This window comes from Harpegnathos saltator, unplaced genomic scaffold (genome assembly GCF_003227715.2).
Source record: "Harpegnathos saltator strain DR-91 unplaced genomic scaffold, Hsal_v8.6 scaffold456, whole genome shotgun sequence".
Taxonomy (NCBI): domain Eukaryota; kingdom Metazoa; phylum Arthropoda; class Insecta; order Hymenoptera; family Formicidae; genus Harpegnathos; species Harpegnathos saltator.
In genome coordinates, this window is record NW_020230268.1 from 196374 (window position 1) to 224194 (window position 27821).

General features: G+C 34.3%; 3 protein-coding genes, 1 long non-coding RNA gene and 1 pseudogene across 6 annotated transcripts; 2 read left to right on the forward strand and 3 right to left on the reverse strand.

The window, feature by feature from the left end:
* Window positions 1-936: 936 nt before the first annotated feature.
* Window positions 937-7589, reverse strand: wapl (cohesin release factor wings apart-like). Of its 2 annotated transcripts, none has more exons than XM_011155950.3 (11): window positions 7344-7589; window positions 4632-6454; window positions 4059-4307; window positions 3672-3920; window positions 3330-3554; window positions 2999-3221; window positions 2698-2913; window positions 2391-2567; window positions 1604-1692; window positions 1222-1323; window positions 937-1130 (listed from the first exon to the last, which is right to left on the reverse strand). In XM_011155950.3, the coding sequence occupies exons 1-11, from the start codon at window positions 7525-7527 to the stop codon at window positions 981-983; spliced, it is 3687 nt and encodes a 1228-aa protein (XP_011154252.1). In that variant the 5' UTR covers window positions 7528-7589; the 3' UTR covers window positions 937-980. The 2 variants fall into 2 exon arrangements, with proteins under 2 accessions (XP_011154252.1, XP_011154250.1); XM_011155948.3 differs by having other exon boundaries at window positions 2391-2570.
* Window positions 7524-10054, forward strand: LOC112588076 (40S ribosomal protein S28-like; annotated as a pseudogene).
* A 2453-nt stretch (window positions 10055-12507) lies between these two features.
* On the reverse strand, window positions 12508-14173 carry LOC112589287 (uncharacterized). Of its 2 annotated transcripts, none has more exons than XR_003113426.1 (5): window positions 14002-14173; window positions 13617-13778; window positions 13137-13461; window positions 12906-13050; window positions 12508-12587 (listed from the first exon to the last, which is right to left on the reverse strand). It is a non-coding gene; the product is annotated as an uncharacterized LOC112589287 (long non-coding RNA). The 2 variants fall into 2 exon arrangements; XR_003113425.1 differs by having other exon boundaries at window positions 12906-13062.
* An 8781-nt stretch (window positions 14174-22954) lies between these two features.
* On the forward strand, window positions 22955-25454 carry LOC112589276 (uncharacterized). Its single transcript, XM_025301880.1, has 4 exons — window positions 22955-23259; window positions 23511-23625; window positions 24345-24520; window positions 24888-25454. The coding sequence occupies exons 1-4, from the start codon at window positions 23157-23159 to the stop codon at window positions 25430-25432; spliced, it is 939 nt and encodes a 312-aa protein (XP_025157665.1). The 5' UTR covers window positions 22955-23156; the 3' UTR covers window positions 25433-25454.
* A 514-nt stretch (window positions 25455-25968) lies between these two features.
* Window positions 25969-27418, reverse strand: LOC112589277 (putative nuclease HARBI1). Its single transcript, XM_025301882.1, has 4 exons — window positions 27374-27418; window positions 27171-27306; window positions 26898-27063; window positions 25969-26637 (listed from the first exon to the last, which is right to left on the reverse strand). The coding sequence occupies exons 3-4, from the start codon at window positions 26976-26978 to the stop codon at window positions 26254-26256; spliced, it is 465 nt and encodes a 154-aa protein (XP_025157667.1). The 5' UTR covers window positions 26979-27063; window positions 27171-27306; window positions 27374-27418; the 3' UTR covers window positions 25969-26253.
* Window positions 27419-27821: the final 403 nt, after the last annotated feature.

Sequence of the window (27821 nt, forward strand, 5' to 3'; positions counted from 1 at the left end):
TAATATGTATTATTATTATTATTATTGATATTTAAGATTATCATCTTTATTTTGTTTTATTTAGATTCCAAATTTAAATTCGGCAGATGTGATAATCCTGCGCTTGTCGCTTTTCCATTTGTGTAATTTCTGACAGCCGATCAATATAAACAATAAATAAAATGCCATTAAAGTTAGATTTAAATCTTACATTTTTTAAATTTTATTGCATAGAGCAGAATATCTTTCATATTTTCTAAACATATCACGATATAATGTAATAGTGATCTTACATGTATACACAAGCTAACGGGATTCAATAACTGTGAGCTGCTGTGTGTATAAGGTACAATTATAATTTATAAATTTACATTTACAAGGCTTATATGGTAATATAATTTTAATATTAAAATAAACTTATACATAATGCTATATTGAATTTCAGCGACTTATAACGCATCTTAGTGCTGTATGAATTACTTAACAGGTTTTAAAACGTAATAGATATAATTGTAAATTGTTGATTGTACAATATTAAGATCATATACAGAAAATAAATCATCTAAACTGGCAAGAAGCTCAGCTCTAGGCTTCTTGATAGTCTCCTAACTTTAAAAAAAGTGGCTATTAGCTTAAATTATTACTGATAGTAATGTCGACACTGTGTAACAGCAATCACGATAAGTGCCCTGTAGTTATACTTACAAGACATGTTCCTTACGTTCATTCAAATTACACTATCTTATATCTACAAATCAATTAAAAACGAAGTTCATTAATATAAATGAGGAATTTAGCCAAATTAATAATGATGAAAACCTAGAATAAATTACGTAAATGAATAAATATGTATCAAAATATATGAATATATATATGAAACAGAAGTTCGTCCGTGTCGTGACAGAAAGAAATTTCTTTTCTGCTGGACACATGTAACTTTGGCTCTTCGTATATGCCTGATGAGAAAAAAAATGCTGTCAAGTGTATACATGACATGTCAATCAAGATGAAGTTAAGTCGAGCATTATATTAGTGTCTTCTAATGCTGGTAATGGTAACTCGTTCGTCTCCTCCTCGATTCTGGCATCTGACATCTTTAGGAACTTGATTACCTTCTCAGTAGCAGCTATTCCGCAACTACTCACTTCATTCTAAAATAACGTGCACACAATAAGTAACTTAGAACTTACATTATCGCATATTTTTTGATCATTTAAAACAAAAAAAAATAAAAGTAATTACCGATGCCGTCAGATTCATGAAGTTGAAGAACTTTTGAAGTACAGAAACCATGGTAGTGAAACTTTTGTCTCGTAATCTACTTCGTACTAGCGACTCATATTCCTAAAACAATACCAATTTGTCATTAGAAAATTCTACAATATATGTACATATCGTTTCACGATGTGTGTGTATGTGTGTGCGTGCGTTGTGTTTTGTGTGTGTGTATGTGTGTGTGTGCGCGCGCGTATGTGTGTACATACATATACATACATATATACATATACATGTATTAAATTATATATCGATGTGTCAGATGTCGGAATACCATATTACTCAACAGTGATTATTACAATAATGTTTCAATTGTATTCTTCCACATTACGATTATATTGAATTTTACCTTATTATCCATTATTAAGTATCCAAGTAAAAGCACGACGTACGCTCCGATCAAAGTATGTTCCATATGTCGTCCAGCTTTTTGCAATACTGCGAAGGAATAAACGTGGAGTTAGAATAATCACGACCACTTGCTCAACAAATAAATTATTTCGTATAATACAGAGCTCGGCAAAATGTGCACGCGACGGCCGATTTTCGACTATCTCCGCTCACCGCTATTCCCTTTACCTCGCCACTCCGCGCGCTGCCTACAAGCCGCTCGAGCCTCTGGAGCGTGTTTCCAATAGTTTTCACGTCACCCATGAGGTACTATTGTTGACGTGTTTTTTTTTTAAGTGGTATCCCCAGTAGGCCTCTTCATTTTTCAAAAATAAAGTTTATAAAAAATGAGGTGTTCTTCTTTAAGCGACGATTCCTTACCACGTCTTATGCGGCTCGCTATATGCAATATCCAAATTGACGCTTCCACTCTTAATCAATAAAAGACGCCGAAAATCGAATTGAATATTCTTCATTTAACATATTTTATTTCGCTTCTGATCAATTTTAGTTACGGGTTGTTACAGTCATCAGTGGATTAGGCTTACTGGGGGTATCACTTAAAAAAAACGCGTTAACAATAGTACTTCATGGGTGACGTGGAAAACTATTGGAAACACGCTCCTGAGACTCGAGCGGCTTGTGGGCAGCGCGGAGCGGCGAGGTAAAAGAAATAGAGGTAGGCGGAGATAGTCGAAAATCGGCCGTCGCGTGCACATTTTGCCGAGCTCTGGTATAATACATACATTTGGTAACGGTCTCTTCAATAAATTCTTCCTGAGATTTAGTAGTAGTCGATACTGTTTCTGTTTGCTCAGAATCTTTCTGTCCATCCAAAATGGCGTCAGTTTTTTGTTCCTCAGCACGCGCAAGTTCTTCTTGCTTATAAAATAAATCGATCAAGGATTCTACTCCGCTTTCTTCTGCTAAAGACATACGGTTAACAAAAACATATAAATCATCAACGCTCATAGTCATAATATGATGATATGATAAGAATATTAGAATAAGATTGTAATTTTATAATTGATTTTGTCAGTGTGAATTACGTACTGTCAAAAATATCTTCTGGTGACGGGGGAGCTTTCGATTCAATGAGAAGTTGCTTGTTATCGTCACATTGCTCTACTAGATTTATCAATAAAATTAATGCCAACATCATCATATCAAACCGCTTCTCCTCTGGAAGTGACTCGGGAACGCGTAATAAAAGAAATAAACTACAATCCAAAACGCCAACTTCAGAGCCGACCGACGTGCTACCAAAAGCTGTAAATGTACAATATATATATATATATATTGAAAATTTTTATATAAAATAATACAATAAATATACCATATTGAAATATCTTACACTGTCTATTAAATCGATGGGTGAGGTTAATAAGAACTTTAATAATCGCGAAAAGGCATTCTCTAACAACAGCACCAGTAGAACTTTTGTCGCTTGGATCCGTTGTCGGGTAGATGGGAATTTCTTGACCACACAAGTGATATAAACTAGCTAATGTGCTTACTAATACTCCGTCCTCATATTTTAATAAATACACTTGATTCTCTTCATTCATATGAGTTACCTGAAAAAAACGTTTATATGTAATATTTCAATTTCTCTCTTCTCTCCCCCTTCTTTTTCTATTCGCGACATAATATGCACAATATTTAAAAAAGAAAACAATACTTACATTTTCTAATACGCGTAAGCATCTGTCAACTTTACGTAATTTATCTAATAAAGGATCTGTCCAGCCAGATCTTAAAACATCCTGACCGTTAATATGACGGTGGCATTCGCGAATTGTTTTTACAATATGTTCCAAACCACCTAACTCTCGTAGTTCTTCCTTAAACCATTCACCAGCGCGCTTTGACGTAAGGCTCAAAAGTGTCTCCATAGCGAGCTGGCCAACCTATCGGAAGCAAAATTACATAAATTACAGAAATTATATAAATATATATAAAAATCATATAAATATATATTCCTGAGATGATTATAAATTCAATAGATTGCAAGTAAAATTACTCACAGTTATGTTATCTAGATTTAGATGCTTAGCATGCCCTTGAGCTTGGATATCAGCGCATAACTGACGTACTTTTTCCTTATTTTTTAATAATTCAGCATGACTTAGACCACAATCGTCAAGAGCGTTCTTATGGCTGGCATCAGACTCTAATAAACTTAACATTAACTCCAAACAATCACGATCCAAATCCATAGCTAGACGATCTTGACTCAAGACAAACATCACCGTTGCTGTACATAGACCGAGGCTCTGCAACAACAATAGCATTATCTAATTCCTAATCGGAAAAAAGTCTCATGCGAGAGTTCTATTTGCTCATATTTCTATGATTACATCGAATTAGTGATCTTTTATTATAATAAAAAATTTACATTTTATCATTCATACCTGATCTTTAGTTGCATCATGAAGAGCTTTAAAAAACTTGGCAACAGTTCCATGAGCACGTACGTGCATACGAAATGCAGGAGCCATACATTTACTTGCTAACCGTATGGCAGAAAGGCAACGAGTAGCATTTGGATTATTTTCTCTCAAAGTGTCCAAGATATATTCTACATCGTCATTGAACTCTTGAAATTCACCACTTTCTTGTATCTGATGAGCTTTTTTTACATTTTTCACTACAGTATAGAACTATAACACAAAGTTTTAATAAATATATCATATCAGTGAATCGAATAAAGTATACAAAGAAATTATCTTGCATTTGATCATGCTTATATATCCCGCAATTGAAAACAGTAATTAATCTCACTATATTTATAGCAAGGTAATGTTGCAAAAAAGTTACTCGTTAATAAAATTATAACAGATCTTCTAAGTACAAAAACAAATAATATTCCAAAACAAACAAATTATTATATTTCATATAGTATATGAAACATAATATTATAGAAAATAATTCCATAATATTCTTCTTATCATATTCTACATAGTATTCACACACATCATGCTTACCCCTTTAACTTTTTTACCACAACGAACACTCGTGATAGTATCAGCTTCGTCCTCGAAGCCGACGTCGGTCGTGGAGTAAGTCACAACTCTCGTCAACTGCGAGGGATCAAATTCCTCCTCGTACACCGAAGTGCCAGCACTACTAGAACCGGACGCGGTGGTTGGTGTGCTATTGTCAGCAGCAGGCGTATCTGTGACGGTGGACTCCTTGTCGCTATCGCACCATTTATGTTTATACAATGCTCGTCTCTTGTTTCCGTTCGTTGCACCTGTCGAACGACTCTTGAAAATACTGCCTTTCTTCGCAGCAGTGGGCTTGCTGATTGGAACACTCGTCGACGGAACATTGGGTATTTGCGATTCTGAAACTGTACTCGTCACATGCAGCGGTATCTCACTCTCGGCGCTCCCACTAACACCTTCACTATCGTCACTGCCCGAGAACCAGTCCTGATCCACTAGAGCTTTAGCAGCGGCGATTTCGGTATCGATCGCACGTGGAACGGCTGGTTCCGGCTCCGACTCGAAGTCGGGTTCGGCCGTTGTTTCTGCTAGCTCAGGTTCAATGAGTTGTGCGTCAATAATAGATGCTGGCTGCTGTTGCGGTTGTTGTTCTTGGTGATGTTGTTCAGATACAATCTCGTTAGATTGGATATCTATAGTGCAGTGCTGAACTTGATTCGCAATGTTCTCCGGTGTTACCTCTGCTTCCACTATGTTATCAGCTACAATTGTAGTCACAGTTGCTGCTGTAGCTGTAGCAAGTGCAAGTGCTGGCATAGGTGCTGGCGTAGATGCTGGTGTATGTGCTGGCGTAGGTACAGGTGGCGGTGGTAGTGCCTGCGGTAGTCTCGTGTCAGAATCACTTGACAATATATCGATCAGCTCTTGAGTTGTGGTCGGCAGTGGCTGATCACGTCCGATCAACGGCTCGATGGTTGGTTTGGAGTACGCAGAGCCGCAGTCAGTCTTAACGATGTCATAGTGCGATATAAGGGTGTTGTTGGAGTCCGTGACGGATTTCCTCAGCGTCAACGAGAGACCAGAGCTGTGGGAGTTTGGCGTCGCTGGCGCCGTCGACACCGCGACAGATGTCGTTGCAGTCAGGTCCAGATGTAGGTTTTTCGCGCGGCTGCGAGTAGTTCTACGCATATCGGAATTCTCCAAAGGAATCGATAAAGTCGAGATAATAGGTTGATGCGAACGTACAGGTTTATAGTGATCTGCCTTCAACGATGTCTCCGATGTGTTAGACGTTTTCCGCTCGATGTCCACTTTAGAAGGACTAGCGAGCGACGTGGAGATCCTGTATGTCTCCGGCTCCGAGATGTCCTGTGTATCTTGCAGGTCTCCACAGACAAACCGCGCAGTACCTTTGCATATTCTCAGCACGATCGGCGGCTTGTTCTCCTCCCGATTCGGGGGAGTATCAACGATCACGCTGGTCGCGTTATCTAAACTCTCTACTATTTTCTTGACTGGCGCATGCGACACTTTCATTAAAGCTGTCTGCTTCTGCTGCTGTACCAGCGGTTGCAGTTGCTGCTGGGGTTGCTTCGAGACACGGGATCGGTTGTATTGCGAATCAGGTACTTGTCTGTAGATTGCTACATCTTGGCGAGATTCTTCTACCACAGGCGGAACATTTCGGCTTTTGAAGAACTTCTTAGGTTTTACAACCGCCAGAGCAGTGTCCGGCTTGTTATCTGGATCCGTCTCAAATGAGAAAGGATCCTTACTGGAATTCACTCGAGCGTTCTGATTCCCATAATCGAGTTTCATTTTCTTCGCACCGAGTGTGTTATGAATATCATCTCTTCTCCCTGAAAAGGGAATGGTTCTTTGCAGTGCTAATATATCTTTCAAAGGTAACATACAATGTTTATGATTGTACCCTATTAATAAAATATGTACAGATTTCTATTTTAAAGAAGATAAGTAAATTATGGTTAATAATCTTTTAAGTAATTTAATTATTCTGCTAATAACTGCTCATAATTTTCAAGGATGACTGATATATCCATGTTTCTAACTGTAAATATATCAAATTGTCTATATAATTACGTATATTTAATTGAATATATAAAAGTAATAAAAATACAATATATACACATATACTTATTTAAATGTTCTATCAGTATATAACAAAATAATGTATGTATTACTGGTATAAAAAATAACAACCTATTAGTTTTTTACTATATTGCATTTCTGGATGTTATAGCTTAAACTCACAACTGGCCAAATAAAACTTTATTAAATAGACCAATATATATAATATTCTTTAACTTAAATAAAATATAACATGAAGAATGTTTATCAGATACAAATCCTCTTATTGTTACATCAACTTTCCATTGTTAAATCTCAAAACATTTATTTCATCACTGATACAACAATGATTAATTGAAACTTCCAGAAACAAATTCTGTCGATTTCTATTATTTTTCTGATATACAATCAGATATAAATATACATAAAAACACATGATAAAAACATAATATATAACAAGTGCTCCAACTTAAGAAAATATAGAATCACAAATTATATAGATTCTTTTTGAAATACACTACGCGCGCGCGCGCGCGCACACACAAAACACACACACACACACACACACACACACACACGCACGCACGCACGCACGCACGCGCGCACACACACACACACAGCAAAGGATATTTTATGTACAAACACTGAACAAATACATACCATTGATATTTGTGCTCCTGATAGACGTGAAGGACGTTATACCCCATTTGCCAACAGTGCCTGCTGACTTGGCAGCGGAGGGCCGATTACTGTTCTCGCGAAAGAGCTTGTCGAACTGTATACTGCCGGCTGTTACACTGTTAAGCTTACGGGTATAAGATTTCGTGTAACCACGGGACGTCATTGTTGCGCACTGTCGCTCGTTTCACAAGTCCTCCGCATCTCAGAACGCATAACCGACAGTTCCTGTTCTCATGCTCGTCGAAGATCCCGCCGTCTCAACGAGCACTGCGCTGTGGAAGCGGATCAAGGTGTACGCTCTCTCGTCGTGGTGTCGCGAAACCGACTCTTGTAGCATAGGTGAGTTATGTTTCCCCGATGGATGACCGACGAGCATGTGCCGAAATGTTTTGCGACTTCTAGCAGACAACGATATTTCTGTATCATACGGGAGAAACAAACGCCATGTTTCTCGCGACTCGACTGTTTCTCCGATCTCGAGCGGACGAACGGACTTCTCGCTCTCTTTTTCTCTCTTTCCCCCTCCCCCCTCTCTCTCCTCTCTTTCTCTGTCTCGCTCGTTCGCTTATTCGCTTGTTCGCCCGCTCGCTCGCTCGCTAGCTGGCTAGCTAGCTCGCTTGCTTACTCGCACACGATGCCGAAACAATAAATTCGATTAGCAATCTCAGTGATCTTGATCGCGCGCCAGTGAACTTGTCACTTTCGTTTTCATCGTCACTTACTCCTACTGCCGTCGCCGCCGTTGCCGTTGCTGCTGTTGCGCTTTTTTCACCGCTACTATCATCAGTTTGACTGACGATTATTAATCATCAACATAGATCTTCAGCCATCTGCCTATGTTTTTCGTTTCGGGATTTAGATACATATATATATGTATCATGACAGAGAGGGGAGAAAAGGGAGGGAGAGAGAGGGAGAGAGAGAGAGAGAAGTATATATACATGCACACGCCACATCTGTGTAGTTGTATATGCAGCACGCGCAAAGTAAAATAATTGTTTCTATCGATAGATAGAACCAGAGAGCGGCCACCGGGCCGGTTACGACGGGACGCTTTCTTCGACGCGCCCCCTGAGAAAATGTGTGCACACTACATCCGTCCTGTACCGCGATTCTGTAACTCGTTATAATTATAACGATACATGACGTTAAGCCCTAAACACAATGTCAGGCAACAGGCAATAAGATTAAAAATAGACCAATCACAATATAATAGATTATTCTTGTAATAGTCGATTGTGATTGGTCTATTTTTATTCTTATTGCCTGTTGCCTGGCATTGTGTTTAGAGCTTTACGGTAACGATACCGACTTTCGTCGTGTGTAACGAGATATTGATATCGACTATGCGATTCTCTAAAGGCTGTTGCACGTGAAGAATTTAACCGTAAACGTAAGGCCGTAAGAAAACTGACCAATCTCAGTCGATTATTCCTCTAGTGCAAAGAGAACAATCGACTGTAATTGGTCAGTTTTCTTACGATCTTACGGTTGCAGTTATAGATTTTCTACATGCAAAGGCCTTTACTTATAATAGCGACACTCTGACGTTACAGAATGTGGTAACGAAACGTCGTTATTTAATGTTGTCGTTAGCGTGAAAGAAAAGAGGAAATGACGTAACATGTCAAGTTTTGGGGGAAAATTCGTAGGTTGGTATTTCATGGAAAAATTATGGATAAACCAGTTGATTTGAAACTTATGAAGATCCTGGGCCGCACAGACTCACAAGGACAATTCAGACGAGTGAAAGTAGAGTTCCTGGGCAAACAAAATCGGCAAATTATCGAAACATGAAAGGTCCGGTACGTGAAGGTGATCTCTTAACCTTGCTTGAATCTGAATTTGAGGCAAGAAGACTCTGATAACCAGGACAGCAATTTTGATTGACGTAGAAGAAATTGCCAGGTAATTTGAATTTGATAAAATTATCATCTTGAACAATACTCGAAAGATCTTAGCTGTCACTTATTATTTATTAAAAAGTTATTAACAAAAGAAGTTTTGTTTGACTGTTATTTGATTTTTCCTTTTTTAATAAAATAAATAGCAAGAAGGTTAGAGATAACTACAGCAAAGTATAAAAGTACAAGAGAGTTATGAAAATATTTTATTATTAATTGTACAAAAGACAAGAAACTTGGATGAAACCAATTGCTAGATTATCTAACTCTCTTGTACTTTGCTGTAACTACCACAAATCTCCTTATTAATTTGTGTATTTATTTTTTTATAAATATAATTTTACATAAATTAACTATAAATTAATTTAAAAGTATTATTTCATGACAGCAGCATTTTAATAAGTCTGTTCGTTTTTGCTGCACTACTGAATCGATGCTAAAAGTTACAGTGAAACAAATATAAGTTTTCTCATTCTAGTTCAGCAGCGAATTCTTTCTAGCGCATTCTAGTGCAGCGAAAACAAATAGTCCTAATAACTTGCTACAAATTGTTAATTGATCTGTTTCTTTTAACGATATTGTTGAACATGCAAATATTGATGTATTTTATTGTAATAACTTAGCGCAATGACTTCGTATCGCAGTAAGTATGCAAAATTTTAATAAAATAAATCAATTTCAGGTATAATCTATTACACATATGCTAATAATTTTTTTTTCAGACCAAATGGAACAGGGATTAAGAAGAGGCAGGCGAAAGCAACGTCAGCACAAATTGATTATATGGTGAACTATTTTGTGCAGCATCCACATGTAGCAACAAACAAATTCCAAACTCTACACGCGAACGCAGATTTAAGAGGATCATGGGAGCAATTAGTCGCTCACTTAAATACTATGGAAAGAAATGGAAAGTCAAAAGATATAACGTCATGGAAATCGGTAAATCAATAATATTTAAAATATTATGTGTAACATCCCAGTAAACACAATGTTAGATGTAACGTACATGTTGTAATTTCCTACTCAACAATATAACTGTTACATAACATATACGTCATATAACAATTATATTATTGAGTAGGAAATTACAACTAACATGTACGTTACATCTAACATTGTGTTTGCTGGCATGTAACTACGTTGGATGTATTTTCGTAATAAATGCTTTAGACATGGCGAGATAATAAAACAGCAGTTTCCCAAAAAGTTGCTAAAATCCGTGCTAATAAAGTTACGACAGGGAACATTGGTGGTCCTCCTATCACACTGACGTATCGAGAAAAAAAGATTTTAGGCCTTATAGGACTAGATTATGTGGAATGTCCTGATTCATTTCCAAAGGAACAGGTAATGAAAAAGTTTTAAATATAATTGTAACAATTTTTCTAATATAAAATATATCTAATATAGAACATTTTTATTAAAATATATTTAGAAACTTCTTATTTCATCATACTTAAAAATTTGAAATCTTTTTTTTGTTTGTGATGCACATAAAAATATTGAGTACATGTTTATTAAACAGTATTTGCTTTTTAAATGTTTATTTCAGGGAGAAGCAATGCATTTGCTTACCGCAGGGGACGAAAGAATTTTAAATGATATTCCAGAGTCATTAACATTAAGAAATAACGAGATTATAGAACATGACGTTAATTATACAGGTAACATTTTTTTTAAATACATTGTAAATATCACGATAAATTATATGAATGTGTTAATCAATATTGTTTTGAAAATGTATAAATGCAGCATCCCTTACACTTTTATTCCAGATTATGAAGTGCTACATGATATGGGAAATGTTATTGAAGAAAGGTCATCTTTCAATAATATTCAAACACACTCACAAATTCAAAATGTGGAGACTGCAGAATGTCATCGTGAAATAACAGAACCACCATCGGATATTCAAACTGATGATCCACAACGGCTCACAACTGTAACGCAAAGTTCGACCAAGAAGCGAAAAAGACCATGAATTACAAGGAGTAAGTATTGCTATTGATATATACTTATTTTTTATAACATACGAGCTCAGTTTATATACGTAATATTTTCTTTCTTTGTAAGACAGTGAACGGTTGGGTACACAACTGCACAATGCCAGAGAAGATTTTGCGATCCTAGCTGAACGCCAAATTTCATGTATGGAGGTAAGATCTATCTGTCATTCTCAGATAATTTCTTTGGAAGAAACGTATTATTAACTTAATGCTTTAAACGTACTTTTTTTTTGTTTATTTTTACAGATGTTTACAAAGGCAATGTAACAAATTGCGGACAATGAAAAAGAGCGAAATGAATGTTTACATGTCTTTATAGAAGCGGAAAGAAGTAGAGAGACAACATTCCGAATTAATAATAATAATCAAAGATTGTGTAGAAGTATTAAAAAAAATAATCTTTTACATAACTAGTCCGTATTTTGCTCAGTATTTTATTCTTTTCTTTTAGCTTACTATTATTTTTTCTTTATTACATTTATAGTTTATAGACAATAAGGGTTTTAGTTTAAGAACAATAAAGTTTTTATACTGTTTGTAGAAAGATGTTTATTTCAATAATATAAAATTTTAATATGAAAATAAAGCTTTAATATGTTTAATATTATATAAAACTATTTTATATAAAACATTATATAAGATAATGTAAAACTTTAATAATACATTTTTTTAACTTTAATATACATGTTTTTTTTTCGTTAAAATTGTTATCCCTTACGCACACACATATTTATATAAATATTTGTAATTGAGTTTAGACGATGAAACATTTACTCTGAGTCACAAAATGTTTATGGCTCCAAAAGCCATTCGGAATCAATATTCTCATTTAAAGCGTCAAACAATAGAGGATAAGTAAAAAAAAACATTTAATCATTTTCAGCACGCTCTTCATCTTGTGCATCTCGATAATTAGGAAATCTTTCTCTCACAATTTGGCGTTATATTCTTTGAACTAACGCGCGGTCCTCTTTGATGTAGATCTTCGTTATCAATGAGCCCAACATTTTCATATTCACCATTATCAGCAGCTGTTGGTGCTTCCAATTTTTCAACAGGCAAACGGTGTTGAATTCTTATATTATGTAGTATTGCACATGCATTAACTATTTTTGCAGCAAATGCTGGCTTATACATCAGCACATGCTGATAGGAAAGACATCTCCATACAGATTTGAGGACACCAAAAAAACGTCCAACAACGTTTCTTGCCTTACAGAGCTGTTGCGTATAATGAAATTGTCAGGTATCTTCAGGAAAATCGGCCAATGGTGTCATGAGCCATGGTTCCAAAGAGTATCTAGCATCGCCTGATGAAAAATATTAATATTGTTACGAATATACTGAATATTTCGGGAAATAAATAAAAGGTTAAAACTACATGAAATCTTAATTATTCAAAAACAATGAAAAAATCTTGTTTAAACCAAACGTTATTTAGTATTATACGGCCGACATGTGACGGCCGAACAAGGCGTCAATGTGAGCACACGGCTGCCACACAGAATATTCAGTATTTATAAAAATATACAAGATCTTATTACAGTTTTTATTTTCTTTTGCAAAGTTCTTCGAAGTCCTTATTTTCATAAGGACTGAAGGTTCATAAGGACTGAAGGTTCACTCACCGATCAGCCAAGTTCTCCGTTCTCCTCGATTATAATGAAATTCCATTGCTCGACGAATTGGTGATGTACTCCAGATGTATGAGTCGTTTCGTGCACCTGGATATCGTAGATTGATGTTAAGCAGCTTCATATCTGGATCAACAATCTAAAAGTATAACTAGATAATGTTACAGTTAGACAAAAGTTTTGCAGGAAAACCAAATTATGTACTTCCTAAGTGATTAAACTTACCGCTTGCACGTTCAAAGAATGGCGACCGTGATGATTAATGAACGCCTCTTCATTTTCATGAGGGGCTATAATATGAATAAAGTACAGTCTATAGCGATAGCACCTTCGAATGGGTAAGTAGCAGCGGAGAATTTTGCACGCGCTTGCTGTCGATCTTCTTCGGTCATCGGAAATTTTACCATCTACGCAGCAAGCGCCGATTAATCGCTTCAGTTACGGTATGGAGGCAACGGCTTGTTGTTGATTGGCTAACAATCCATTGGAATTGATTGCCAACGCTTCTTTGATAGCTGCCTTGCGCATAAAATTGTATGGCTATCAACACCTGTATTTAACGTTTCAAGATTATGTTTCAATATTATAAATTAAATATTATAAATTATTATAGTTTTGTTCCAATGTTACTTTTATTTCTGGCACTAAGCCAGTAAGTCGTTCATTCTGTAAATCAACCTTTAATGCAGTTGCAATGTTGATTACCAGTTCAGGAGTAAGGCGAAAATAGTCGATGAATTCATCGTGGGAGGTAAAAAGGGTTCTGAGCATCTCTTAACCGCCTTCTTGCCACACGCCGTGTTAGTCGACGCACTTTTTCAACCACTAATCCTAATTTCCACGCCAAATACTCAAGGGCCATGTCCTCTTCAAATAAATCAATTTTTAATATACATACGCTTAAATGCCAAATATGTCGATTTTATGGAAATAAAAATTCTTACGAGTATATAAATAAAAAAATCGAAAGGAGAAGAGTAAATTCATATTAACCTAATACAACGTTCAAAACATTATATAAGAATTAAGATGTAAATATACATCACTTTCTGAAAACCAATTATTATAAACAACGTCAATTTTTACTCACCGAATTCCTTAAATGTTAATTTTTCTTTTAATATATGTTTACGATGTATACACCTTGATGAAGACCTTCTTAAATGAACACACTCATCACTTCGACACTTCAGACGCTTCTAAACATTTTTAAACCAGCGGCACACGGTGCTTGTTTTCGTGCTGGATTGCTTGCTGGATGAAAATACTGCATTCTGATTGGTATATTTTCGAAGATGGATAGAAATGCACCAATCAGAATGCAATATTTTCATCCAGCAAGCAATCCAGCACGAAAACAAGCACCGTGTGCCGCTGGCTTTAACCTCTAACTTATGGTTTGTTCTTTTTAGCTGCTGAATTGGTGTAATAAGTTAGAGTGAGAAAAATGTACTTGTCTCACTCTAACTTATTACACCAGATCAGCAGTACAATTAAAATGAACAGACCACTACTGTCGTTACATGATCGTTACGCGTCACCGAGGAGTAGAGGTGCACGATTCTGCCAAAAAAAATCGATTTTTCGAAATTGATTATATTTTTTTTTAAATCAAACAATCGATTATTCGCAAAAAAATATAATCAATTCTACAGAATCGATTTAGAATTTTGAATATTATATATATATTGTTGCACTCGCGCTCTCGGAAGCAAGCTCCAGGTGAGGCGTTCGATATGTCAAAGCAGGTCCGAAAAGCTAATCGTTCCCCTGGACAACGAATAAATAACAAAGGAAAGATTCAGAGAGCAGCTGTCGTACCGAGCTGACGTGTGTGGCGAATCGGTCCGCGAAATTCTGTCGCGCAATATAGAGAAATTGTTTACGTTATCGCAAGCTTGTAAATAACGCATTAAACGCTTGGTTTTATTTTCCTAAACCTCGTGTTCGCTTCATTTGCCTGCTCTTTGGCGCGCTTATCGCAAGCAAGCGCAACAATATATATATATATATATACAACCTCTTGAGATATTTCTATGCAATAAACCTATATAGTTTTAAGCGGGGAGTACAGGGTACGTATTATGAACTTGTTCAGAATTGATTTCGATCGGAATAATTTGTTTTTATTAGAAAAGACTTTAGAAATCTAGGGAATAACTGTATTATTCCGATCGGAGTCAATTCTAAATAATTCCATAAAAACCTTCGTACTAAAATTGGCATAACCATAAACATAATATGTATACTTAAGCCAAAGAACCAATCAAAACATTGCTTTAAGATTATGTACTCTAGAAGAAAATAGAACCGGCAGTAAATCCGATCCGTAAGCAGAAGTAACTAGAATCAGTTAAATTCGAGACTAGGGATGTCAGATTGAGCTACTTGTCCAAAATTGAACCGCTTAGAAACTAGATTTGCAATAAAAGAAGGGTCTTGTACGACTCAAATTGGGCTGAGGCAGCCTAATTTGCGATAGGTCGCACAGGACCTTTTTTTATTGCAAATCTAGGGTGCGTTCCGTTTCACGCATATGCGCGCATTTTTTATAGTATACGTGACATAAACTATAGATAAATGCGCGCATATACGTGAAACGGAACGCAACCCTATTTTCTAAGGGGGAGCGCCCGTTTCGACGTGGTGCAATTCGACATCACCAATCACAAGCCGATGCATCTAGAGGTTTTCGAGTGTTGACCAATCGGCATAGCTTGTGTCGAATCGCACCGTGTCGAATCGGTACCCATCCTTTTCTAAGCAGTTCAATTTTGGACAAATACTCCAATCTGACATTCCTCTTCGGGACCGCCAATCCGACCACCAAACAGATGTAAGAGCTCACTGAGCGCGAGAAGCACACACTTTTGCATGCAGGCATAATGCACAACACATAACAAAATGAACCAATCAGAATTCTCATTTCTATTGCCACATTGGAAATGAAAGACTCTGATTGGTTCATTTACTTATGCGTTGTGCATTATACCTTTATACAAGAGTGTGTGCTTCCCGCTTTATGGAATTGCCTGTGTGCGATTTGAGATGTTATAAGTTATAAGTATCCGGCGAGTGCCACCGTGTTGAGTGGTTTAAGTTTAACTTAACAACATGTTATGTTGTTATGTTATTAATATATACAAAAATAACATGGTATATTTTCTTTTAGCCTTATATTATTATATAAATATATTATATAAAGAAATAATGTATTAATTACATGTTTTTTTCCCAAAAATTATTTTGGATTGATTGAAGAAATAAAAGCTTCGATGCTCTTTCAGATAGTAATTTACTCCGTTTTTGGGAAATAAGATTATCGGCTTTACTAAACACTCTTCCTGACGGCACCGACGTGCCTACTACTACAAAATACCCCACAAAGACATCAACGTTATATCCACATCGAATCTACGTAATTTACATGGACTATGTGGATGAACATTTATCCACGAAATATCGACGTAGATGTAACGTTCTTTTGTCATCGATAAATCGAAGCATTTCATCCTCGAAATATCAATATAGATTCTACGTAGATATTTTGAAATATTCCTGCGAAAACATACGTCGAAATAAAGAAAGATGTTCTATTTTTGTAAGTAAACGCAGAATTTGGAGTTATTTATTAAAGGAAACGGTTTTATAAATGTGTTACATCCTGCAGATTTAACTAACAAAATTGTCTTTTCCTCTCGCGGATTTATATTCTCCTAATATAACTATAATAGGAATATATACATATATAAATATAAATTAGGAAACAGACCTATTTGGCGAACAGCCGTCGCGCCAAATGAAAGGCGATTCGGGAAAATTCTATAACAGGAAACAGTGCTCTGTTGTAAAAATCTATACATCTTCGTTCAAAGTTTATATCTGGGTAGTGTTCGCCAAGTGTGTCCGTCGGCCTAGCTATAAAAATTTGAAACTCTGCGCTAACAAACCTTCAATAAAACAAAGCTACTCAGAACTGCTCTAAAACTTGAAACTTACATCTTCCCAATCCAAAACCATATGTGCCCTATCAGTCAACCAACAAAGCCTACTTCACTGATGGTTATAAACTCTTATCTCAACTCTTGATTTACGGCATTTTGATTTTTCCAGCCGGCCACTTGTATACATTTCTCTATCTCAAGAATCCACCACCTCCACGCTTGTCGCACCTAATCCATTCAGCCAATCATATCATATCCACCTAAAACTATGAGACACCCACGCTCCACCCTTTAGCCCTTCCATATTCATATCTCCAAAAACTAACCGTCTCCTCCCATGATGTCTTTTAACTTCATCCTCAATTTCTAATGGCTGAGACTTATTCCCACTAAGACTAATTCACCCCTTCCTCAAAGGCCATCTCTCTACCCACCCTGATAGCTTCTGCCTCCGATCATTGATATAAAAACCGCGGTAATCCGCCTCCGCGAATAGAAGAACATACGGAGACGAAAAAGTCGTACTCAGATTCGGACTCAGGTTTAGACTCAATTCAGATATTCAGATTTTGATAAACCGTGACTCAAGTGTGGCAAGTGCACAGTGTTTCCACGAATACTACTTTTAGTGGGGTCTCGTCAACCTTCCAAAAACAAAAAAAAAGAGAAGCAGCTGCCAGTTGGAAGTGGACAACCCGAAATTGGGACCCCACGCAGACTATTTCAACCACTCCTTTCCTTGCGTGAATCAGCAGTAAGTGGTTTTATTTACTATTCTACCCTCCCTACCTCCATTCTTACTAATTCCACTCTTGTGGAATTACGGTTTTAGTGGACCACTACCACCATTCCGTGGTATCTATCCAACAAGTCCTTCGGTTCTTTGAGACGGTGTACGGGATTAGAGATCCATACGAATTCGAACATCAATTACAATTTCTCCGTTCCCTTATAAATATTTCACTCGAAACAGACTTTCATCCAGACCCGACACTCCTACCCCCTTTTCTACTCCGACGTCTACATATTAGTCCTCCCTCGTCTCCCCCACGCGCATCCACTCCTTCTACCCCTTCAATCTCATATTCTTCCGTCTCGTTTTCTGAACTGTCCACTCCTTTAAATTCGCCATACCACTTTCGTTCCCCTTCACCTGATTAACTTCCTATTCATATTCGTTCTCTGTCCCATCCTTTTCTTCTTCCATTTCATACACACACACACACACACACATATACACTCATTCGTCTAAATATATTTATCTTAATAAATCTGTAAAAATTCAAACCGCGCCGTTATATACTATTATTAATAAATTTGCTAATTCAAACCGTACCGCTATATCATTTTGTCATCTTTATTTTAATAAATCTGTTAATAGTTAATTTCATCAATTAATTTCAAAATCACCCCACCTTCCAACAGTCAACTCATGGTCCTATCCCCGGTAAAGGGACTCGCGTCCTTGACCGAAAAACGGACCGCTCGTCGTACGTCGGTGTCCGAGTAAAGGAACCCGTCGGGTCCCTGACCCGTTCACTGGCACGCGGTTACGAACGAGGTTCGCCTTACCCCACAAAGACATCAACGTTATATCCACATCGAATGTCCATCCACGTAGTCCACGTAATTTACGTGGACTACGTGGATGGACATTTATCCATGAAATATCGACGTGGATCTAACGTTCTTTTGTCATCGATAAATCGAAGCATTTCATCCTCGAAATATCAATATAGATTCTACATAGATATTTCGAAATATTCCTATGAAAACATACGTCGAAATAAAGAAAGATGTTCTATTTTTGTAAGTAAACGCAAAATTTGGAGTTATTTATTAAAGGAAACGGTTTTATAAATGTAATATGTAATAAATATAGTATGTAGAGATATAGTCTAAATTGTATAGCCTCATTCAGTCAATGATGAGAAGTGTGACCCAGATAATAAGTTTTTATTTTATTAATAACTGAAAACTTTGCATAGTTATTTCTAATATGTATAAGACTTTTTTGTCCAGAATGATATAATCTATAAGTATGTGATTGCTCTGGAACTTTAAAAACCCTGTATAAGATTAATCAATCAAGGCATATTGTTAATCGCAATGTCACTTTTGAGAGGTAATGAAATATACGAATATTTGGATCTTCATATATATTACAGATAAGATAATTTTGTATTGTAGAAAACAATTTTATTCTATAGAAGAAAGAAACAGTGATATAGATTATAATAATTATAGAATAAAACAATATTAAAATAATTTTATATTTATTATATTTGATTTATGTTACATGGTTTTCTTTACACACAAACATTCAATTCGATACTATACTAAAACAATATTTCAGAATGGGACATTGGAAAACAGACGCTTTTTGATATAATTATTATCTTTCACATTCTTTTCAGGGAAGGGTAATAATACAATTTTCCTTTTAACATCATCTAAGCACCACCTGTGTAAAAGTCCAAGAGTGCTAACTATATATGTTTATCAGACTTGATGAAAATGGATACGAAAAGAGATTAGATTTTTCTTCAAATTTTCTGCCAATCAAATAATTTCTTTCAGTACATTTTATAATATTTCCAATCTTAAGCACCTCATTGGCTTTTGTAAGGCAATATGCATCAGCAGATTGTACATGAAAAAATGTATTTAACATTCGAACTTTCTTATATTGTTGTCCTTGATAGTTTAAAGTTGGCCCTGTATTATGATGCTTTTCAAATAATAATTCATTTTTTGTAGCAGAGAAATGGTGAAGCATGGCTGCTTTTTCCATCACACGACAAACTATTTGAGGAAGTGTCTTCCCTGGTGCATGCAAATAGTTTTTCATACATCCAAAAAAACTCTCAAATTTAAAAGCACTAAATTCTTCTAGATGTCCATGTAACAGACAATCCGCAGCAAGGTATATTAAATGATGGACGTTATATACAACAAAAGTTTATCCATAAATTTTACAACTGTGTTCTACAAAAACCGAAGTAATTTGTCAGCATCAGCGATATAATCTTTAACTAATAGAAGGTCAACTAAAATTCGAACAGCACTGGCAAATAAAAGAAAATTTTTATATACTTCTCGATGCATTAATTTAAAAATTAAGAAACCATCATATAATAAAATCCTTCTAAATTCCGTACCTTTGAAATATTTCCAATCGCTCAATCTACGCGGTCTTCTAGCGAAATCGAATAAAAAAAAAGATCGTAGATAAAGAAAAAAATTATCTATTTGTAAAATAACATCGCGAGGCAACTTATATTTACTACTTTTACCACAATATAACTTTGACAGAATACGCTTCATAATTCCGAGGTATAATAAGTGGAAAGATTCCAAGGGAAATTGAGTTATGGGTTCAAATTGAAGTCTTACAATCAGAAGACTAACTCCCTTATGGTATTCTTTGTGAATTTGTTGACAAATAGATTCGTTTGTTCATAAAGGTGCTTCCTCATGAGAAGGGTATGTCATACAGTTGCCAAACCATTCTCCTGCAACAGTACACCTATGAAACAAAAATATTAATATTAAATAAAATATTCAACATTTCATTGTAACCATATATTTTAAATTTATCATTAACAATTGTTTTCTTATATCAGCATTTTATATTAGCAAAATAATTATTTGAAAGAACAAAATGAGCATGACAATAGAAGTACAAAAATATTCTTTTCTAATCTTTTTATATATAAATATTTTTTAATATTTTTTAAGTTCTACGATTTGTATGCAAAGTGAGTTACATTCGTTCGTTTAATAATGGAAAGAATACTACAAAATATTCTGAATTCCAAGAGATAATAATCTAGTAAACAATGTTACATGTAGCATACATGTTAATTGTAATTTCCTACTTAGTAGTGTAACTATTAATAATGTTATTATTAATTAATAATGTAACTATTATATAAAACATGTGTTATATAACATTTATATTATTGAGTGGGAAATTACAACTAATATGTATGTATTACATGTAACATTATCTACTGGGATATTATTTTATCATATACAAAACAAGTTATACAAATAAACACGATTGTTTTTTCAAAATAAGATATTACTCAGCATACATACATTTGAAGCAAAAAAACGTTTATTTATTGTATTATATGTAATACTTACCTTTCACAAGCAAATTTACTTCCATGTTGGTTGACATTTCAGCCATGCTCTGGCAGGCGCATCAGCAATTATATTTCTTATTTTTAATTTGTAATGTCTATTTTCAATATTAAAACCATTTTTCAATTCTAAAACTTCATTGACAAAGTCTTCTAAATAAGCGTCAAGATTTGGTGGACATTTAGATTCTCCACACCATATGGCTATGATAAAAACCTCTTTATTACCAACTATGCAGCCAGCAATTGGCCACAAAATTCACCGTATACTATTATATGGCGAGAACCCATCAAAAAACATATCAATTTCAATTGTGTCAGACATTCTTTTCAAAATATTTGTCGACAGTATGCTTTTCAGACCAGAGAGAATACCGTGGCACCAAAATTGTCCACCGCCTTCAAATTCTCTGATTAATGATGCTTCTTGGAGTTTCTAACAATGTCTGTGCATACTTAGGAAGACATTTATGATTATATCTCCTTAAAATTGCTAAAAGATGACACAGTGCATTAAGTGTGACATTTCTTTCCATAGCCCACACTCGAAGATCTTGAGCTAGTTTCATGTCGGGATTTATATCTTTGCAATGAGTAGTATTTTCTTCAACATCTGTTGGTTGCCCATATAATGGTTGACAAATAGGAAAGGTTATGTTACTAGAGAAAGAGTTATTGTGATTTTGTAATGTTTGGCACTCAAAATGGCTTAAAAATTCTCCACAATTTGTAATGTGTGAAGCATTATCAGCTTCATATACACTTTCTTCTTTGTCTCTAAGTAAAGAATATACTTGTACTCTATCTATACTTTCTAGTGGATTATTTTTTGTGTTAAATTGGTTGTTCTTGCTTCTACAATCATAATCTGCAGATATATAAAAGGTTTATATTAATATATGAATAATGATCAACTGTACTTAAATCGATATTCACAGTTAATTGTTATATTTAAGATTATTTCAAGTTCATTTTCAGATATTCGATAGCCAACAAACAAGCTGTATAACATATAAAAATGAATATTAAACAATCTTAAATATAATATTTGACTACAAATACCACTCATAATATTGGATGGATAAGAATTACTCTATATTTAAGGACATATCATCATAACATTCATTGCTACTATCAGTATCATAATCTTCATTTGCAACTTGTTGCTCTTCATTGCAATATTTGGTATTGAAATTATAAGAAATGCTTTTCGAGGCAATGTCTTCAAAATATTCTTCTTCTTTTAAGATACTAAGATTTTTATTATATTTTCTCTTCAACCTCTTCCATTCTTTATTCCACAATTTCTATACATTGCAACAAAAGTTCAATATATATTAATATTATATTTTAAATAATTCCAACAGGAAAAAGACACGAATGCTTTAATATTAACAATATATATGCTAAATCGTAAACAAACCTGTTTGTTAGACATGGCAAAAATAGAAAGAATTCACCATTTAGTTTTAACGTCTATAATATATATAATGTCTTAATAACACTTTTATATATATAAGTATTATAAGAATAATACTTATATATATGTTATTATAAGAAATAGTTTTATTATGTAAGAATATCCTCTTAAAACACCAAGTATCACAGCATATTACTTTTATGACAACACTGTTCGCGATTGCCATGAATCTCTCTTTCTTTCTCTCTCTCACACATCGAGATCGAGGTTTCGAGATAGCCAATTAGCATGGCGAAACTGAGAGTGAATATCAAAACTCAGCCTGAGACGACAATGCAGTTGACATGATTTATTTAGAATAGAAATTGACTAATAAGCAAATAATTAGTAAAAATCGTTGTTCAACAAAAGTATCACTGTATTATTGTTGCAATCTCTTCGTAGTACTATGATACATTTTGTTATTATTATCGACAGCAGTGCAGTGATGGAAAATCGATATATCGAATTCTATCGAGAATCTTCTGTTAGAGGTACTTTATAGCGTTTTTCATTGGGATGCACTGAGTGCGCATTAGGAACTCGTGGAATTTAGGCGACACTACCCGAGTTTACCGACAGTGCAAGTTTTTTTGCACGCCCAATGAAACACTCATGACTTGATGAGTGCGCATAAGAACCGATTCGCCTCGGATTGAAAGAAAATATATGCATTAAGGTAAACTTCACTATGGAACAATCAGAAGAATTAAGCATTTCTTTCAAAGTCAATAATGACATGCTCTCGTTAAAACTTCTATCAAGTGAAACAGAGTTATATAATAAATTAATGAGTAAGTATAGAATTATATAGGACTTGCATGATTTTGGATTTTGAGGTTATTTCCGTAATATAAATAAATTGTCGGCAAAGACATATGTACTTATGTACATAATAGTTTTTGGATATTGTCTACTCGAAAAACTTGAATGCATATATAACCCCTTGTAAAGCTTGTAAAACACAATTCATTTGATATTCAAAAATATATACATAAAAGAATATTAACTGAATATTATTGATTCTTGTGTCAATTAATTTCAGATGACGATACCTACAGCATACAATATATAAAACTTGTGATTAAAAATGGATTGTGTGTTCTACATGGAAGCGAAAATCAGAAAATTGAAGAAATATCTCGAGTGATTGAAGATGAGTAAGTAAAATTTTTTTGAGATGTATTAATTGCAAGCTATCAAAATCTTCCGAAAAAGCACATTAAGAAGTTAAGAGCAAAGTTTATTTTATAAAATATAATTACCATTTTATTTTACAAGTTTACTTTAAAAAAATAAGTAAGTTTACTTTAGGGTAAACAGGAACTCTTCAGTTTCTTACATACATATATTAATTCCAAGCAATCTTGTTTTTCATTATTTCTTCAAAGAATCAAAGTTCTACAGAATTCAAATGTACACAACAGAAAAAAAAAAAAAAAAATAAAGGGTAAGTCAGAGGACCTCTGCAACGAACTTTGACAACTTGTTTGGAAGGTCATTCTAAGTAAAAAATGTTATATGAACACAGGTCCTATTCTTAATATTTACATAGTTGCAGAAGTTGTAAAATTTAGGTGACATGTACAGTTATGAAATGAATTATGCATTTATTTCTTCAAGTATCCTTGCGGACAGTTTACAGGAGTTGTTCAAAGTGTTTATTCTGAATCTGATTACTTTTATTACACCATCGTAGCAGTGATTGTCAAATTCTGTCGAACATTTGAGGTCTGTAAATATTAAGAATAGGATCTATGTTCATATGACATTTTTTAATCAGAATGACTTTCCAAACAATCTGTCTAAGTTTGTTGCAGAGGATCCTTACTCACCCTGTATATGGCAGTGTAAAATGTCAATATATTTTGTATTACAGAGAACAATTGATATTCCACGCGAATAGTCATGGTGATAATCGCAGCAATGAAGATCAGCTATCGGAGTATAATAAAGAAAATGAAGCACTCATGTTTGAATCCTTTGAATCACAGGAGTATGATCAGAATGAATCACAATCGCAGGAGTACGATAAAAAAGGAAAGAAGAGTAGCGGTAAATCTGTTTTAATAAAGCATTTACGACTATTCATAGCACTATGATAATGTACTATAAAATATGGTATTTGTTATATTCGAGCAGAAAATTAATACGATACGAAACGAAGAATGATACGTTAATAAATATAATCTAAATATATTATTAACAAATAAAATACATACAATATATATGTATAATAGAATATATATAAATATAATATAAATGAAATAAATATAATATGAAAAATGTAATATAAAATATAAAAGATTTTTTAAAATCTTTGACTTCACAAAATTTTTACATTATTGTAATACCTACTAATAGGTTTACTGGTGCTATAATGTAGACTATTGTATTAATCATTAAACAACGTGATTTTCAGATTACTGGAGCAATTCAGGAACACCGTTTCTTCTCGATAAATATGAAACATATATGTCGGATATTGGTCCCATGAAAAAATTCAAAACTAAAAAATTGATGTGGGCGCAAATTTCAAAAGATATGCTGACGATGTTGGACGTATTAAAAACTCCTCTTCAAGTTGAAAATCGGTATAAAACCGTTCTCAAAAGGAAAAAAAAAGCAGTTGAGAACAACTCTAAATCAGGCAGCTCTAGAGAGGATGTACCATTCGAAGAAGAATTGCGTAAAATTGCTCATTCGGACGATAGTATTGAGCCCGAGGTGTTGCGAAATGCAAGGAGCGTTAAATATCCTAAATTGAATACAAGAATGTCGGAAGAAATCTGCAATGATAGTGCCTCTACACATTCTACTGATAGCTCACCACCGAAGACAAAAAAATCGAAACCAAGTGATATTGATAAAAGGATGGAATACTGGAAAAATAAAGAAGCGGCAAAAGAAAGACGTCACCAAGAAAAGTTGAATTTAATACGGGAGTTGTTCGCCAAACAAAAGTAGCGGGAACTAAAGTAAGGTGATACAGAAACAAGCAAGTATTAAAAAAAACCAAAGAAAGACTAATGTAAAATCAGCCTGAACCATATGTTAATATGAAAGTTCCTAACTAAAACGTTGGATGTGATATATAATTTTAATTATTTTTTTTTCTCTTATAATTTTGTACGTTTACTAATGTATGTCTTTGTTTTTAATATTACTGGTTTTTAATATTAGCGTATGCATATTTTGATTTTCGCACTTTACGAAAGATATAGTACTGCTCAGACTATTAAGTATGAACCAGTATAAAGTAAACTTATTGTGTTATTTAATTTTAAAACAGTGTTATTTAATTTTACAATCAAACTTTTTGAAAAAGCGTGTATGTTAAAAAATTACATGTTTATGAAATAAATAAGAGATATAATATATGAATTTTGAAAAAATAATCAATATGTACGTGTTATAAAAAAAATATGCTTTGTTTTTATACGTTTTGTTTTTTATTGGAAAGTATGTACTTATTTGCCACAGGACAAATAAACGTTTGATAATTTCATATTGTATTGATTTTTATTTCATGGAAAAAGTACATTCATCAATTGGTTTCTTTTTACTTCCCCTAATCTTCGTAATAGAGCTTCTTGTTGACCTTTGCCTTCATTATTATAATCTTCATTGTTTTCTATAACAATATCGACATCAAAGTTATCGTTGTTGTCTATGCATAAGTTATGCAAAACGCAACATGATGTAATAAATTTTGATATTTTATCAACAGTATGTAGATCTACTTCGATTAATTGTCGAAAACGACCTTTCAACAGTCCAAACGCATTCTAGATCAATACTCGAGTCGCAGACAGCATTTTATTAAATTGTTTATCCTTTGCAGACAGATTTCCGTAGTCTTTAAATGGTATAATAAGCCATTTTCTTATTGGATACGCTCCATCGCCTAGGATGTGATATTTTCCGCCTTCACATATTCCTAGCAACTCGTCGCATATATCTGATAATTTGAGTACGCGCGCATCGTGAATTTTCGACGGGATTCCTGTAAATGTATCTATAAATCTCTTTCGAGCATCACATATGCCCTGCAATGTTATCGAAGGGATGTCATGTCTATTTACATATGTCGATTTTATTTTGTGGGCTGGCGTTCGGACTTTAATGAAAGTCCCATCAATACAGCCAAGAACTTTCGGAAATCCTGCAATCTTCAATTTTATATACATATACATTAAATAACTCATTAGAAAAACATACATAAAATACAATAAAGCTGAAACTAGTAGCAAATTCGCATAAGCACTGTTTAGAACTAAAGAATAATAGAAAAATTTTTAGCATTAAATAATTAATTAACAAGAAATTGACATTTATTAAATAATAATTAAAAACTACTGCTTTCATAATTCAGCTATGAATCGGCTGCTAGCTTTAGCTTCATTAAAATACATTAATTAAATATACATACTTGAAGGAATTCGTTTGCAGTATTTTCTTTGTCAGAAAATTTGATGACGTTTCTAGCTATATCGCATAGAAAATCCATCATTCTTTTATTTTGTCGAAAAATCGTTGTAGCGCATACTCCAAATCTTTGTGCAACATCTCTTAAGCACACTTTATTTCCTGCAAACCTATACAAAGTAATATTTTTTGAAATCTTTTTAATATTATATATATATATATATATAATATGAGTAGTGGATGAATTAAAAACTATACATGTATATGTAAAACTTACCACAAAAAAGATAAAACGTGTGATTCAGCAGAGGACGGTTTAATACCTCCGTGGCTTGTATCACCAGAATAGAACGTCGAATTTTCGAAATTATTTATAATATCATATGCTGTTGCCCTCGAAACTGGGATTTGAACTACAACAAAAATAAAAATTACTTTCTACTTTTATTTTCACAAGCTAAATTATAACAATAAACTTACGTCGTGATCGGAATATTGATATACTATTTGCAAAAAGTTTTTCATTTTAGGAACAATTCGCCTCGGATTTCGAAGAAAATACTCATCTTCATCACTGCTGGATGAAGATGAAAGGAAATCCGAAATTATCACATACGTTTGTTCATTCAAAACATCTCTGTTCTGCGCCGCCATGTTTTGCACTCAACCGACACCATCTCTCCGAGCTCGTGCCGAATTTGTGCACGAAAGTGCAAAAACTCGACATTACATTTTCCAATGAAACACGACGCATGATTTTAATGTGCACTGAAATTCCCAATGAAACACATCGTCCACGACTAGTGCGCATTGAGTGCGCACTCATTTTCCCAATGAAAAACGCTATGTTTCCGAACGGCTGGTGTGCACTCGTGTGCACACGAGTGTTGTTTCCGAACGCACCCTTAATAGTAATTTCCTACTCAAC